The sequence below is a fragment of the Mobula birostris genome, chromosome 11 (genome assembly GCF_030028105.1).
Source record: "Mobula birostris isolate sMobBir1 chromosome 11, sMobBir1.hap1, whole genome shotgun sequence".
NCBI classification, from domain to species: domain Eukaryota; kingdom Metazoa; phylum Chordata; class Chondrichthyes; order Myliobatiformes; family Myliobatidae; genus Mobula; species Mobula birostris.
In genome coordinates, this window is record NC_092380.1 from 49,344,807 (window position 1) to 49,362,867 (window position 18,061).

General features: G+C 43.1%; 1 protein-coding gene across 1 annotated transcript in view; it reads left to right on the forward strand.

Annotated features, from left to right (window-relative positions):
• Positions 1–18,061, forward strand: part of f2 (coagulation factor II (thrombin)) — an 87,520-nt gene extending 69,459 nt beyond the window's left edge. Inside the window, exons 12-14 of the mRNA XM_072272209.1 lie at positions 4,101–4,279; positions 11,427–11,497; positions 16,916–18,061. Coding sequence (XP_072128310.1) covers positions 4,101–4,279; positions 11,427–11,497; positions 16,916–17,065 — 400 coding nt within the window. The 3' untranslated portion in view covers positions 17,066–18,061. The remainder of the gene's footprint in view (positions 1–4,100; positions 4,280–11,426; positions 11,498–16,915) is intronic.

An 18,061-nucleotide genomic window follows, 5' to 3' on the forward strand; every position in this document is an offset into this window, starting at 1 on the left:
AGTACATCCTCAGAATGAGAGGCATAAAATTCCAGGACATTTTCTGGTGATGGAGGTTGCAAAGGTCCTTGTCAAAATGAGTGAGCTTATTAGATGTGTTAGAGCTCACCAGGGACTGTAAAAACAGGATTAAATAACATGAGTCAATTAGCATGTTTGACCATCCATGGTTTCTGAACCATTGCTCATTGTGGCTCAGTATGTTTTATGGTCACAGACCAATTGTGGATACAAGCAAAAATCTAACCATTGAGAACTGGATGTTGTAGCTGTTGGTATTTTCCATATACAGGTTTCCCCCGCCACTCGAAGGTAGGGCGTTCCTATGAAACAATTCGTAAGCCGGAATGTCGTAAAGTAAAGAAGCAATTACCATTTACTTATATGGGAAAAATTTGTGAGCATTCACAGACCCAAAAAATAACCTACCAAATCATGCCAAATAACACATAAAACCTAAAATAACAGTAACATATAGTAAAAGCAGGAATGATATGATAAATACACAGCCTATGTAAAGTAGAAATACTTTTCTACAATCATTGCCGCACTGTCCACCGTAGTGAAAATCTCACACAAGCGCTCTCAGCAGAAACACTCTCTCCAGTAACCTTTAAGCTATGAAGCTGCCAAATCATACCAAATAACACATAAAAGTACACAGCCTATGTAAAGTAGAAATAATGTATGTACAGTGTAGTATCACTTACCGGAATCAGGAAGACAGCACCGAGCACACTGATGATGGTGTGTTAGGCTGAGTTGTCGGAGGCTCCCCAACCTCCAGGCTGTGGACCGATACCGATCCGCGAAGCATACAGGGGTGCAGCGGTAGCTGGGATGCACCAAGCACATCTTTAAGAAAAAAGCCAAAATAAACAAGCTAATTAATTAGGTGCCACCCAGCACGTAAGCGTCAGCCCAGATCAGAGGTGACGCAATCGGCAATCGCCTCTGATCTGGGCTAACATTTACGTCTGGAAGATAAAGACCTCAGAGCAAGACTGCAGTACCAGAGGGACATTGGGCACCGCTGTGTACTTTGCTTTAGAGAGACGTGGCTCAACCCCAGCATTCTGAACGGAGCACTGCAGTCCGTGGGATCCACCTTCCACTGCATGGTTTGGACAGCGGTAACAGGTAAAAGCAGAAGTGGCAGTGTTTGTTTCATGATTAACTCATTGTGGTGCACAGATGTGGCAGTTCTGTCTCTCGTGCTTTGCTGACCAGGAGCACCTGATGGTTAAGTGTCATCTACTTTATCTGCTGAGGGAGTTTCCCACCGTCATCATGGTTACAGTTCACATTCCAATCTGTCCAATGTCAGGCAGGCACTGGGGGATCTGAGCACCATGAACAGCAGTCATGAAACTGCGTACCCAGATGCCTTCTTGATCATTGCGGTGGACCTGAACCAGGCCATCTTGAAGAATTCTCTGCCCAACTACCACTGATACGTCACCTGTGGAACCGGAGGAGCCAACACACTTGACCACTGTTATACCACCAGCAAGAATGCTTACTGTGCCATCCCATGCCCTTACTTTGCCAACTACAATCATCTGGCTGTACTTCTGCTCCCAGCATACAGGCAGAGACTGAGGAACACATCACTAGTGGTAGGACCACAAAGGTATGGTCAGAGAAGATGGAGGAGTGCTTACGGGACTGTTTTGAATCAGTGGATTGGACAATATTCAGATCTCAATAAATATGCCACCGTTGTCACTAGCTTCATCAAGACCGGTGTGGATGAGTGTGTGTCTCTAGAACATATCAGAAGCCATGTTTAAACTATGAGATTTGCAGTCTGATCTGTGGTGTTCAAGACAGTGATCCAGAACTCTACAAGAAATTCTAGGTATGACCTACAAAAGGCTACCTTAAGAGTGAAAAATCATTTCTGAGTGAAATTAGAGATGGAATCAGCTGTACATCAGTTATTACAGGGTTGCATGCCATTACTTCCTACAAGATGAAACCTAACATCATTGATGGCTGTGATGTTTCACTCCCAGATGAGTTCAACACCTTTTACGCACACTTTGAAAGGGAGAATAAAATTACACCCGCACAAATCACTGCAGCCTCTGGTGACCCTGTGATCTCTGTCTCAGAGGCCGACATCAGAACAACTTTCAAGAGAGTGAACCCTGGAAAGGTGTCAGACCTGGTAAACCTGTGCCAACCGACTGGTGGGAGTGTTCAAGGGCATCTTCGCTGCTCTGTCACTGCTGCAGTCAGCGGTTCCCACCTGCTTCAAAAGGGCATCAATCATACTAGTGTCCAAGAAAAGCAGGGTGAGCTGTCTCAAATACTATCACCCAGTAGCACTCACATCTATTATGGTGAAGTGCTTTGAGAGATTGAATTAAATCCTGTCTAAGCAAGGACCTGGATCCACTACAATTTACCTACTGCCACAGTAGGTCTATAGTGGATGTAATCTCACTGGCCCTCCATTTGGTTTTGGATCACCTGGACAACAGCAATATTGATTTCAGCTCAGCGTTCAATGCCATCAACCCCTCAGCACTAATCAATAAGCACCGGGCCTCTGTACCTCCCTCTACAACTACATCCTTGACTTTCTCGTCAGAAGACCACAGTCAATGCAGATCGGAAATACTATCTCCTCCTCACTGACAATCAACACTGGCACACCTCAAGGGTGTGTGCATAGCTTGCTGCTCTACTTGTTCCATACCCATGACTTTGTGGCGAGGCACAGCTCAAACACCATCTATTGTTGGCAGAATTTCAGATGATGACGAGGAGATGTACAGGAGTGAGACAGATCAGCTGAGTGAGTGGTGCTGCAACAACAACCTTGCACTCAACATCAGTAACATCAAGGAATTGATTGTGGACTTCAGGAAGGGCAGGTCGAGGAAAGTGTAAGCTGTTTCAATTTTCTGGGTGTCAACACCTCTGAAGGTCTATCATGGGCCCAAAATAGCGATACAATTACAAAGAAGACATGCATGCCAGTGGCTATATTTCATTAGGAGTTTGTGGAGACTTGGTATGTCACCAAAGACAGTCACAAATTTCTACAGATATACCGTGGAGCACATTCTCACTGGTTGCATCACTGTCTGGTATGGAGAGGTCACTGCACAGAATTGGAGAAAGCTGCAGTAAGTTGTAAACTCTGCCAGCTCCATCATGGGTACTAACCTCCTCAGCATCAAGGACATCTTCAGAAGGCAGTATCCATCATTAAGGACACACACTACATTTTAGAAAGAGCTTCTTCCCTTCCACCACTAGATTTCTGAACGGACAGTGAACCCATGAATACTACCTGATTATTTTTGCATTGCTTGTTTAATTTTAGATATGCATTTCTTATTGTAATTTAATGTATTGAATTGTCCTGCTGCCACAAAAACACCAAATTCCCTTACATATGACAGTGATAACAAACCCAATTCTAATTGTGATCGTTCTGTTTGTGTGAGGTGGTTGTTGAGAACACAAGCATATTTAAAGTTACAAAGAGGATAAGGACTTGGGTGAATAAGGGGAATGTCTGTGATTTGTCAAGGTAAAGGTTGTCCATAATGGCCATCTAAAAGAGCGATGTGAATGATTATCAGTCTGGAGAAGTATAAATGGAAGAAGATGAATGAAGGAGGGGGAGGAGAGAGGGAGAGGGACATAAAACACATTCTCAAGCTGGAACGGTGAGGTACAGAGCATAGCAATTGCTTGAAATCTTAAAGAGAATGTTAGAAAAGCTGGTCATCCGAACCTTGAATTATGAAAGCTGCAAGCTGCCTAGAAAGAAGATGAAGTGCTGTTCCTCAAGGTTGATGAATAATTTTTAATTTCTGAATATTCCAGAATACTCCAGAAATTGCATCGAGGTGCCAACTTCATTGATCAAGTGGGGGAGCAAACTGAAAATTCTTGTTTGTGGTGTGAATAGATCAGATTGTCAGCTCAGGCTGCAAGTAATGCATAATAAAATGAAAGCAAAGCAAGTAGGAGGATGGTCATGGCTGTGAAAATATCTTGGTTATATATAGTAATTTATATTAATTGGAATCATTTCCCTGTAAAAGAGGAGCACTCATGTTCTCTTTTGTTTCCAGGCTGCTACAAAGTCATCATATGGGTAGGGTCACAGGCTGGGGAAACCTGGCAGAATCCTTCGTGAATGTCAATTCCTTGAAAGCTGAGGTGCTGCAGCAAATCCATCTCCCTATTGTTGACCAAGGAACATGTAAGAAATCCACCAGCATTAAAGTGACAAGTAACATGTTCTGTGCAGGTAAGTCATAACCTCATGCAGCATGCAAACAGACTCTTCAGCCACCACATCCAACTACCAAGCATTCATTTACACTTATCTGAAACAAATCCCATTTAACCTCCACATTCCCATCAGATACCCCTCATACTCAATCATTCATCTGTACTCTAGGGGCAATTCACAGTGGGCAATTACCTGAGCAACCTGCATATCTTTGGGATGGGTGAACTGGAGCACCTGGGGAGAATGTGCAAAGTCCACATGAGAAGCATGCAAGTTCAGGATTGAACCGAGGTCGCTGGAGCCGTGGGGCAGGGACTCCGCCAGATGCACCACTGTGCTGTTCTGAGTCAATCTAACAGGTCGTGAAGTTGGTTAGAGCACTGTTTCTCCGCCTAGATTTATGTTTCCCTTTGCCCTTTCATTGCAAGGTATTAGGGTAGTAACGACAAATTGTTGTGAAACTCTACAGAACTCTCACTGAGTGCAAAAGTTTAATAATTCAGTAACAATATGAAACAATCAGCAGTACTTTCAAATGTCTGAAGGGGAAGAGCATTATTGTATATTAGTGACTTAAACTCAGAGACAAATACGGATCAAATGAGGTAGAAGCTCCATTACAATATGAAAGGACTTTGAACGTCTATGATGAAAAAGAACTCATCCCCTACCCAAATTTATGTTGGGTTCTGGCTTTCTCTTTGCAAAACCTAGGCTTCACTTTCCTTCGACTACTTTGCAAGGCCGGTAAAGGGAACCACAAATCAGTCGTAACAATTATCATCGCTGAGTTTGCTATTCAATGTCATGGCAACCCCCAAGAAACATTAAAGAAGCAAGATATGTCATCAATTGGATCCTTGCCATGCAGTCTGTGCGGGACCACTTTATAGAGCTTAATGAATCTTGGAATTGGCTCAGAACATCATGAAGACCAAGGTGTATTGACAAACTACTCCATACCCTACAAAGGACATTGCAAAGCTCCTCATTGATGGGAAAACCCCAGAGAGAGTTAACTTGGTATCCACCTTTCCCAAAAAGCAATTATTGATCAGGAGGTTCCACATCCAAAAAGATGTCACCAGGAACCCAATGTACAGCTTCAGTTATCATCCTGACCCTTCTTGATCAATGTGAAGCATGTGTGACTTGCAGAGCTTGCCAATACAGGAGGTATGGACCTGCACATACAAAATGCTGGAGCAGCTCAGCAAATCAGGTAGCATCCTGTATAAGATGATGAGAGACATTGATCGTGTGGATAGCCAGAGGCTTCTTCCCAGGGCTGAAATGGCTAGCACGAGAGGGCACAGTTTTAAGGTGCTTGGAAGTAGGTGCAGAGGAGATGTCAGGGGTAAGGTTTTTACGCAGAGAGTGGTGAGTGTGTGGAATAGGCTGCTGGTAACTGTGGTGGAGGCAGATACAATAGGGTCTGGATAGGTATATGGAGCTTAGAAAAATAGAGGGCTATGGGTAAAACTAGGTAATTTCTAAAGTAAGTACATGTTCGGCAGAGTATCGTGGGCCAAAGATTCTGTATTGTGCTCTAGGTTTTCTATGTTCTATGTTCATCCATGGAAGGCAATAAACAGTCAATGATTTGGGCCCTATCAGGACTGGAAAGGAAGGGTGCAGAGGCCAGAATAAGGTGGCGGGGGAGGGGAAAGAGTACAAGCTGGCGGGTGATAGGTGAAACTAGGCGAGGAGCAAGGTAGGTGGGTGGAGGAGGGGAGTGAAGTAAGTAGCTGGGAGAGGGTGGGTGGATGACATAAAGGGCTGATGAAGAAGGAATCTAATAGGAGAGGACAGTGGACCATGGAAGAAAGAGAACCAGGGGGAGGTGATGGGCAGATGAGGAGAAGGGGTGAGGTTGTAAACATAATGAGGAATGGAAAAAGAGAAGGAGAAAGTGAAGAGAAATATGAGAAGTTACTTCTCCACCCTGAGATTGGCTTCACTATAGCAGTGGAATAAGACATGAACAGACATATCAGAATGGGAATGGGAAGTTGAATTGAAATGGGTAGGCAGCAGGAGATCCTGCATGTTGCAGCAAAGGGAGGAAAACTGCTCAACAAAGCTGCTCCCCAATCAGCTTCGGGTCTCAATGATGTTGAGGAGATTCGCAGGCAAAGTGCCCCTTCACCTGGAAGGACAGTCTGAGGCCCTGAATGCTGGTGAGGGAGAAGGTGTAGGGGCAGGTGTAACACTTGTCATGCTCACCAGCTTAAATGCCAGGTGAAAGATCAGTGGAGAGTGGAAAAAGAAATCATGTAGAGATCAATCACTAAGGTCTCTATTATATATATTGTATATATATAAAATGTAAAAGAGAGGCAAGAGTAGATATCAGACTGCTGGAAATGATGCTGGAGAGATAATAAAGGGGGAAAAGGAAATGGCAGATGAACTGAGTAAGTATTTTGCATCAGTCTTCACTGTGGAAGATACTATCAGTATGTGGAAGCTCAAGTGTGTCTTGGGGCAGAAGCGTGTGAAGTTGAAATAATTAGGGAGAGGGTTCTTGGGAAACTGAAGGACTAAAGGTAGATAAGATCATAAGATATAGGAGTAGAAGTGAGCCATTCGGCCCATCGAGTCTGTTCCACCATTTGATCATGGGCTGATCCAATTCTTCCAGGTATCCCCACTCCCCTGCCTTCACCCCATACCCTTTGATGTCCTGGCTAATCAAGAACCTATCTATCTCTGCCTAAATACACCAAATGACTTGGCCTCCACAGCTACTCGTGGCAACAAATTCCATAGATTTACCACCCTCTGACTAAAGTAATTTCTCTGCACCTCAGTTCTAAAAGGACATCCTTTAATCCTGAAGTTGTGCCCTCTTGTCCTAGAATCCCCTACCATGGGAAATAATTTTGCCATATCTAATCTGTTCAGGCCTTTTAACGTTCTGAATGTTTCTATGAGATCCCCCCTCATTCTCCTGAACTCCAGGGAATACAGCCCAAGAGCTGTCAAACGTTCCTCATACAGTAATCCTTTCATTCCTGGAATCATTCTCGTGAATCTTCTCTGAACCATCTCCAATGTCAGTATATCCTTTCTAAAATAAGGAGCCCAAAACTGCACACAATACTCCAAGTGTGGTCTCACGATTGCTTTATAGAGCCTAATATCACATCCCTGCTCTTATATTCTATACCTCTAGAAATGAATGCCAACATTGCATTCACCTTCTTCACAACCGACTCAACCTGGAGGTTAAATTTTAGGGTATCTTCCACAAGAACTCCCAAGTCCCTTTGCATCTCTGCATTTTGAATTCTCTCCCCATCTAAATAATAGTCTGCCCATTTATTTCTTCCACCAAAGTGCATGACCATACACTTTCCAACATTATATTTCATTTGCCATTTCTTTGCCCATTCCCCTAAACTATCTAAGTCTCTCTGCAGGCTCTCTGTTTCCTCAACATTAACCACTCCTCCACCTATCTTTGTATCATTGGCAAATTTAACCGCAACTCTATTAATACTGTTATCCAAATCATTGACATACATCGTTAAAAGCAGTGGTCCCAGCACCGACCCCTGTGGAACTCCACTGGTATCTGGCAGCCAGCCAGAATAGGATCCCTTTATTCCTACTGTCTGTTTTCTGCCAACCAGCCAATGCTCACCCAAACCAGATGGTTTACACCCCAGGGTACTGAAAGAGGTGGCTGAAGAGATTCTGGAAGTACTAGTAATGATCTTTCAAGAGTCAATAGATTCTGGGTATGGTTCCAGAGTACTGGAAAATTGCAAATGTCACTCCACTTTTCAAGAAGGGAGAAAGACAGAAGAAAAGAAATTACAGGCCAGTTAGTCTGACTTCAGTGGTTGGGAAGACGTTGAAGTCAATTGCTAAGGATGTGGTTTCAGGGTACTTGGACGCACAAGATAAAATAAGCTGTAGGGGAAATCATGCCTGACAAACCTGTTGGAATTCTTTGAAGAAATAACAAACCGAACAGACAAAGGAGAATTAGTTGATGTTGTGTACTTGGATTTTAAGAAGGCCTTTGACAAGGTGCTACACATGAGGCTGCTTAACAAGTTAAGAGCCCATAGTATTACAGGAAAGATACTAGCATGGATAGAGCATTGGCTGATTGGCAGGAATCAAAGAGTTGGAATAAAGGGTGCCTTTTCTGTTTGACTGCCAGTAACTAGTGGTGTTTCTCAGGGTCTGTGTTGGGACTGATTCTTTTTATGTTATATGTTAATGATTCAAATGAAGGAATTGCTGGCTCTGTTGCAAAGTTTGCAGATGATATGAAGATAGGTGGAGGGACAGGTGGTTTAGAGAAAGTAAAAAGGCTACAGAAGGACTTAGACAAATTAGGAGAATGGGAAAAGAAGTGGCAGATGGAATACAACGTCAGGAAGTGTATGGTCATGCTCTTTGGTAGAAGAAATAAAAATGTAAACAATTTTCTAAATGGAGAGAAAATATAAAACTCTGAGGTGCAAAGGGATTTGGAAGTCCTTATGCAGGATTAATTTGCTGGTTGAGTCAGTGGTAAGGAAGGTAAATGCAATGTTAGCATTCAGAGGACTAGAATATAAAAGCAAGGATGTAATGTTGAGACTTTATAAAGCACCAGTGAGACCTCACTTGGAGTATTATGAACAGTTTTGGGCCCCTTATCTAAGAAAGGATGCACTAACATTGAAGAGGGTTCAAAGAAGGTTCATAAAGATGATTCTGGGATTGAAAGGCTTGTCATCTGAGGAGCATTTGATGGCTCTGGGCCTGTATTCACTGGAATTCAGAAGAATGAGGTGTGACCTCATTGAAACCTATTGAATGTTGAAAGACCTCAATAAAGTGGCTGTGAAGACGATATTTCGTATGGTGGGGGAGTCTAAGACCAGAGGACACAGCCTCAGAATAGAGGGATGTCCTTTCAGAACAGAGATGAGGAGAAATTTCTTTAGCCGGAGAGTGGTGAATCTGTGGAATTCGTTGCCACAGGGGGCTATGAACACCAAGTCAATGGGTATATTTAAGGCAGAGGTTGATAGATTCTTGATTATTCAGGGCATGAAGTGATATGGGAGAGGAGAGGAGATTGGGGCTGAGAGGGAAAATGGGTCCGCCATGATGAAACAGTGGAACAGACTTGATGGGCCAAATGGCTTAATGCTGCTCCTACATTTTATGGTCTTATGGTCTTATAGAAAGCAGGTTGGGGGGGTAGTAAGTCAAAGATGTGCTTCCTCCCCTTTCTTTCATGGTCCACTGTCCTTTCTTCTTCAGCCCTTTACCTCATCCAACTATCCCCACCCAGCTTCTTACTTCATGCCCCCCTACCTACCCACCTTTCCCCTCGCCTGGTCTCACCTATCACCTGCCAGCTTGTGCTACTTCCCTTCCCCACTTTCTTATTCTGGCTTCTGCCCCCTCTCTTTCCAGTCTCAGCCCAGAACAGCGACCGTTTATTCCCTCCATAGATGCTGCCTGACTTGCTGCGCTGCCCCAGAATTTTGTGTGTATTGCTGAAGATGTCCACCATCTGCAGAATCACTTGTGTTTAGGTATGGAAATGTTAACTTACTGGAGAAGCAGTCAGAGTTCTGGGACAGAGATCCAGAAACACAAGGCCAAGTTCCACTATTAGCTCTAGGAAATTGATATTTAAGTAAGAACCAAGTCTGGATTTTTTTAAAAAAGGATTATGTAATGTACTTTTTACCTATGTATACTCTTATTGTCCACAATGGATGCATATAGACCCCCAGTTTACCTATGTGCAATCTGTATGTAATCTTACCTGAGTGAATATTCTAAAGAACTAAATCTGAACTTAACCCTCTGATGGGAGTGGTTGAGCTTCCTAACAAGGATTATTATCAAGGAATGAATTCCCTTGTGACACTTGCAGGCTGCCCCCTGCACATCCGTAGGTTGAGCTTATTGTTAATGCGAACCATCCATTTCCCTGCATGTTTCAATCTACCTGCGAAAAGTAAATCTGATTCTGAATCCCTACAGAGCAGAGAAAATTGGTTTTGATTCTTCTTTAGATGTGGTTATTGCAGACAAGGCTGCACTTACATTCACCTCTCCCCCAGTGGTTCCCGTTCTTACCTCGTTTCCTTATTAGAGTAGAGCACTTTCCAAAGGTCACAGTCACCTCCCCCTGCTCTGTCTGCCTCCCAATTTTGTGTCTTTCTCCCTCTATCATCAACTTGCCTCTGTCTCCCAGGTCAACCCTATTCCCTCTCCCCCGCCTGGCACAACCTACCTAATATCTTGCACCTCTCCTCAATCGCCCAATCACCTCGGACTCCTGCCTTGCCCCTCCCCGTCCACCTCCCCTCCATCTTGCCTCTCCACTCTCAGTCCAATGCAGAGTTTCAACATTGTGTCTGTTAAACAAACTAACTTTCTTAAATGCTAAAAACCTAACACAAATATTCGTACCTGTCATCAGTTCATCTGTCTTCCACTTAAAACAGGTGACTCTTCAGGTAGTTCTAAAAATATACCCATTCCTGCAATAAGAATTAGTACTTGTAAATGCCTCCCCAGAGGGAACATGGAACTAGGAGGATGGTAAAGAAGAGAGGAGTGGATAAGGAGTAATGATAGAGCGTGAAGAATGGATGGATGGAGGGTGCAGAATTGGTCAATAACGAAGATGGAAATAGATGGGAGGTAGAGCGAAGATTGGAGCAGGATGATGGGGGAGTTAAAATAAGGGAGATGGAGATAGAAAGGAAGGTGTAGAGTGAACAGGGAATTCAGGGAAGAAAATTAAAGGGAGCAGTAAAGGAGCATGAAGAAAAGTACATTGTGATCATGAAGAAAAGGGGAGGGGTTTAAGAATGGTAGACTGAATGAAGCAAAAGAACTGGGTGTCAAAAGAAGGGAGAGGGAAGAAGACATTAAAAGTTGTTTTTGGAGGCAGTATGACAGATTGGAATCAATGTTTCCTGTATTAATAAAAGTATAGAAATTGATAAGCATAATGGTTGAGATGGATGCAGTGAGCATGAGTGAGCCAGAAGCTCAGAGCTGCCGCAAACGGCGTGATGAACAGGATACCATAGAAATGAGGAGTTTCACGTGCAAGCACAGCTCTTCAATCACTACAATATTGTCTTTTTTTAATATAAAACACTCTATTTATTTCTCTCTGTAGGCTTCAGTCCAGAATCTGACCGGCATGGAGATGCCTGTGAAGGTGACAGCGGAGGCCCATTTGTAATGAAGGTTACTGTCCTTTTTTTTTAAGATCATCCTTTCCTGTTTTATAAAAGTGCAATTGAAAATAGCGCAGCTATTTGCTTCCTTAGTTTCGCGCCTTTTAGCTGAACATCCTTACCAATGTGGGAGGTGAGAAAAGTGTTAAGGCTAAGTGAATGGGCAAAGAAACAGCAGATGGAAATTACGTGGAAACAGGTTGAGGTCATTCAATTTAGTAGAAGCAGTCAGAGGTTTTTTTTTGAAAAGTAGATTAAAATGAGTTTGATGTTCAGGGGGACCCGAATGTTCTTGTAAAATATTGCTGAATGTTAAGCTCAGTGTAAAACAATACAATCTTATTGCAAGTTTTGAATACAAGAGTGAAGACATTTTACAAAAATTATACGGGACCTGGCTGAGGCAACACCTGAAATATGTGTGTTATTTCTCTTTCCCTTCACAGCCGCAAGTAGATATCTCACCTCCAGCTTCATTCTCCAGTGGTAATATTACATCTTTCCCTTCAGTTAACATTTAACATTACTTTTTCCTTTCAATTGCCAACATGGATTTATCCTTTTCCTCACTCCCCTAGTTGATGTTATTCTTTCCCTTCACTCTGATTTGGTATTACCTTCTGAGGTTGATACTACCCTTTATCATCACATTGCTAGGTTGCCATCGACCACCCTTACTTGGTGGTCTTTGGAATACCCTGTTCCCTTCTCTTTCCAGAACTGATAGAACATTACAGCACAGTACAGGCCCTTCGACCCACAATATTGTGCTGACCTTGAAACATACACGAAGCTCCACCTACCCCTTCTCTACTACATAGCTCTCCATTTTTCTATCATCCACGAGCTTATCTAAGAGTTTCTTAAATGTCACCAGTGTAACCGCTTCTACCACCTCTGGCAGCACACTCCACTCACCGACTATTTTCTCTGAAAAAATTTCCACTGATAACATTCTTCCTACACTTTCCTCAAAACACTTTAACATTTTGCTCCCTCGAGGTAGCCATTTCCGCTCTGGGGGGAGAAAAAGACTTCCGGCTATCCACTCTAAAAATACCTCTTATCATCTTGTTCAGTCCTATCAAGCCACCTCTCATTCTCCTTCACTTCAAAGAAAAAAGCCCTAACTCACTCATTCCTTCCTCATAAGGTATGATCCCTAATCTAGGCAGCGTCCCAGTAGATCTCCCCTGCACACTCTCTAAAGCTTCCACATCCTTCCTATAATAAGTGAACAGAACTGAATACAATACTCTCAGTGTGGCCTAACCAGAGTTTAATAAACTTGTGACATTAGCTCTTCAACTTATTTCCCCAACTAATGAAGGCCTACACACTACATGCTTTCTCAAACACCCGATCAGCTTGCGCTGCAACTTAGAAGGATCTATGGACGTTGACCCTAAGAAGCCTCTGTTCCTCCACACTGCTAAGAATCCTGCCATTAACCCTATATTCTGCCTTCAAATTCGACCTTCCAAAGAGAACTACTTCACACTGTTCTGGCTGGAATTCCACCTGCCACTTCTTAGCCCAGTTCTGCATCCTGTCAATGTCTTATTGTAACCTATGACAATTTTCTACAGTATCCAAAACTCCACCACTCTTTATGCCATATGCAAAATTACTAGCCCACCCTTCCTCTTCCTCATCCAAGTAACTTATAAAAATCACACGGAGCAGGGGTTCCAGAGCGGATCCCTGCAGAACACCACTGACCACCGACTTCCAGGTAGAATATGCTCCATTTACAACCACACTCTGCCTTTCTATAGGCCATCCTATTCAGTATCCACACAGCCAAGTTCCCTGGATCTCAAGCGTCCTGACTCTCTGAGTGAGCCTACCATGGGGAACCTTATCAAACATCTTATTAAAGGCCATATACACCACATCCACTGCTCTACCTCCATGAATGTACTTTGTCACAACCTCAAACAAATCAACCAGGCTTGTGAGGAGCTCCTCACCAAGTCATGCTGACTTTCCCTAATCAGACAATGCTTCTCCAAATCCTTGAAAATCCTGTCTCTAAGAACTTTCTTCAATAATTTACCCTCCACTTAATACCATAAGACCATCAGGCCATTTGGTCCATTGAGTCTGCGCTGCCATTTCATCATGGTTGATCCATTTCCTCTCAACCCTATTCTCTTGCCTTCTCCTTATAACCTTTCACACCCTGACTAATCAAGAACTTAGCAACCTCCACCTTAAATGCACCCAATGACCTGACAACTAATTCTACAGATTCACCACCCTCTGGTTAAAGAAATTACTCCTCATCTCCATCCTAAATGGACGCCCCTCTATTCTGAGGCTGTGCCCTCTGTTACTGGACTCCCTCAGCATAGGAAGCATCCTTGTCATGTTCAGTCTGTCACGGCCTTTCGACATTCAATAGGTTTCAATGAGATCACCCCCACTTTTCTAAATTCCGGTGAGTAAAGGCCAAGAGTCATCAAGCACTCCTCATTCGATAAGGCTTTCATTTCCGGAATCATTCTCGTGAACTTCCCCTGAACCCTCTTCAATGTTAGCACATCCTTTTTTAAATAAGGGGCCCAAAATGGCTCACAATACTCCAAGCGAAGCCTCGCCAGTGCCTTATAAAGCCTCAGGATTACATCCTTGTTTTTTTATTCTAGTCTTCTGAAAATGAGTGCCAACACTGCATTCTCACCACCAACTCAACCTGCAAACTAATCTTTAGGGAATCCTGCACGAGGATTCCTACATGAAAAACATGAGGATAGGTAAGCCCCTGGGGCAGATGGGATACACCCAAGTTACTGTGAGAAGTGAGGGAAGAGACTGCTGCGTCTTTGGCGATGACCTTTGTGTCCTTGCTGGCCACAGCAGTGGTACCAGATGATTGGAGGAGGGGGTCAACACTTGTGAGCTGCTCTGCACAATCCTCACCAATCTGATTTGACACAAGCGACACAATGTACATGTAACAAATAAAGCCAACTTTTCTCTCATTCTGGCACTAGAGATGAGGATTGAACCGAGTCACTGGAGTGGTGAGACAGTAGGCCTACAAGCTGTACCACTTTGCCACTACCTGATAGCACTCAGAAATGGAAGTTCAAGAAAAATGAGAGTTTAAGCCTCACTTTGAAGAGTGCAGCATAAAATCCAGGTCTACATATCAGGGTATACCGCATAATCAAATATTTGGTTCTTCAATGTTCAGCCAGAAGATGATATGCCTTCGCAGATGAATGTAGAGTTTCATGAAGCAGTTTTAAAATGACCAAGAGAATGACAAGATTTTCTCTGAAAAGCAGGTTATCTGAATTCTTACATGATTGTTTTTTATGAGTTTACTAAGCAATAAAACGCTATTGTCATAGTGCTGGGATTATACACCTTGGAAACACATCCTTTGGCCCAACGTGTCCATGCTGGCCAATGTGCTAGTCCCTCCATAGTCCTACATTTCGTCCATATCCCTCAAAATCTTTCTCATTCACATACTTGCCCATGCAACTGCCCATTTTATTCCCATTAATTCACCTAAATTCTACTGCCTGGGGCTAATTACAGTGGCTAATTAACATAGAAACATAGAAAGCCTACAGCACAATACAGACCCTTCGTCCCACAATGCTGTGCTGAACATGTACTTACTTTAGAAATAACCTAGGGTTACTCATAGCCCTCTGTTTTTCTGAGCTCCATGTTCCTATCCAGGAGTCTCTTAAAAGACCCTATCGTATCCGCCTCCACAAGCATCACCGGCAGCCCATTCCACGCACTCACCACTCTCTGTGTGAAAAATTTACCCCTGACATTTCCTCTGTACCTGCTTCCAAGCACCTTAAAACTGTGCCCTCTCATTTTAGCCATTTCAGCCTTGGGAAAAAGCCTCTGACTATCCACACAATCAATGCCTCTCATCATCTTATACATCTCTATCAGGTCACCTTTCATCCTCCGCCGCTCCAAGGAGAAAAGGCCAAGTTCACTAAACCTATTCTCATAAGGCATGCTCCCCAATCCGGGCAACATCCTTGTAAATCTCCTCTGCATCTTTTCTGTAGTTTCCACATCCTTCCTGTAGTGAGGTGACCAGAACTGAGTACAGTACTCCAAATCTGACCAGGGTCCTGTTTAGCTGTTACATCACCTTTCGGCTCTTAAAATCAATCCCATGGTTGATGAATGCCAATGCACCATAGGCCTTCTTAACCACACAGTCAACCTGTGTAGTAGCTTTGTGTGTCCTATGGACTCGGACCCCAAGATCTCTCTGACCTTCCACACTGCCAAGAGTCTTACCATTAACACTATATTCTGACATCATATTTGACCTACCAAAATGAACTACCTCATACTTACCTGGGTTGAACTCCATCTGCCACTTCTCAGCCCAGTTTTGCATCCTATTGATGTCCCGCTGTAACATCTGACAGCCCTCCACATGATCCACAACACCCCCAACCTTTGTGTTATTGGCAAATTTACTAATCCATCCCTCCACTTCCTCATTCAGGTCATTTATAAAAATCACAAAGAGAAGGGGTTCCAGAACAGATCCCTGAGGCACACCACTGGTCACCAACCTCCATACAGAATTTGACCTGTCTACAACCACTCTTTGCCTTCTGTGGGCAAGCCAGTTCTGGATCCACAAAGCAAAGTCCCCTTGGATCCCATGCCTCTTTACTTTCTCAATAAGCCTTGCATGGGGTACCTTATCAAATGCCTTGCTGAAATCCATATACACTACATCTACTGCTCTACCTTCCTCAACATGTTTAGTCACATCTTCAAGAACATTCCAACGAAAATGTAATCTCCTCTATCGCGTATTCTGGCAGTTCCCTTCATACACCCAAAACCTTCTGTGTGGAAAATGTTGGCCCTCACCGGTCCATCGCATCACCAAATTCCTCTGTTTTCTACATTGTAACACCCAAGAATTGTTTCAAAGACTTTAAAGTTCGAGCAACTTTATAGAACTATATAGTTCTGATAATGAAAAACACCAAATAAATCCCCAAGACAGAATTAGGGATCTTAAGTGTTTTACCTTATGCAGGAGTAGTTCCCATATATAGGCATCCATTAGACTCATGAGACCATGGATTTGTGCCTTGGAAGGTTTCCAGGGTGCAGGCCTGGGCAAGGTTGTATGGAAGACCAGCAGTTGGCCATGCTGCAAGTCTCCCCTCTCCACGCCACCGATGTTGTCCAAGGGAAGGGCATTGGGAGCCATGCAGCTTGGCACCAGTGTTGTCGCAGAGCAATGTGTGGTTAAGTGCCTTGCTCAAGGACACTTACGCTGCCTCAGCCAAGGCTCGAGCTAGCGACCTTCAAATCACTAGATGAATGCCTTAACCACTGGGCCACGCGCCAACACCAAGTTCCCATAGTTGATGTATATTAAAGATAATTGTTTTTGACTGTCACACAGAATCCCGAAGATAACCGGTGGTACCTGATTGGGATCGTTTCTTGGGGAGAAGGCTGCGACAGAACTGGAAAATACGGATTTTATACTCATGTATTTAAGTTAAAGAACTGGTTGAGGAAGAGTATAAGGAATTTCCATTCTTCTCGTTAAAGGTTGTAGGGTTCTGCTGTGAAAAGGTTATGGTTATTTTCTGATGTTCACTGAGAAAATTAGGAACAAAGTGTGATGTTTTTAAATTAATGAATCAAACATTGCCAAGCTTGAATTAGTTTTTGATGTGTATGAAATAAAACCATAAACATAATAGATCAAGTTTTCTTCCTGTCACAGTTCTTATTTATTTTTCCCTGTCTATTTGTAATGTAATTTTCTGCTTCTTCACTTATTTAATGATTCATTTATTCAACAAGGATATCTTTTTCAGTATAGATGTGGCGGTTCATAAAAGTTAAACAAATACATAGGCACAAATGTGAAGCTCTTGCACATCTTTCAGGCTCACTCTCATTTCTCACACAGTGGATCCCGGTTCATTGGGCCATCAGTAAATCAGGGCAACCATTTATTTGGTACCACTCAAAGAACAAAAACTAAATTGAGAAAATAGCCAGGATTCCATTCATTTGCTTGGGACACTATGCCACTAAATTGGGGCAGGAGACCGTTGCCGAACAGTTTCTATCTAGTGTCAGTGACAGGGCACCTGCATGGCCGCTAGGCACTATTTTGCATTTAGAACAACTGGTTTTTAATAGTGTCAGTTGCTTGTGTTTGTGTTCAACAGTAGCGGTTTTTGTCACTGCTAGTTGGTGAGAAATAAGCAGTAAGACAATTCAGAAGTGTGTTTGCTCACCCTGGTTTCAAGCTTGCCAGAAACACCCTGGAGTGAAAATGAAGTGACTTCACTACTTCAAGTTAATCATCTTGAATGTTACAATGAAAATGAAGATTTAGAGGATACAATCATCTGAAGGTTTATGTGAAGGCAGTCCATTATCTGCACAAGGTGTCTGCGCTGATTTTGTTCATTTACAGTCAGTCGTAACTATTAGGAGCTAATACAGTTTCATAGTACTGTAGAGTTATTGGTAGTATTCTAATCTGGTCTGTATTTCATTTAAATACATAAATTGTTACTCAGTGAAA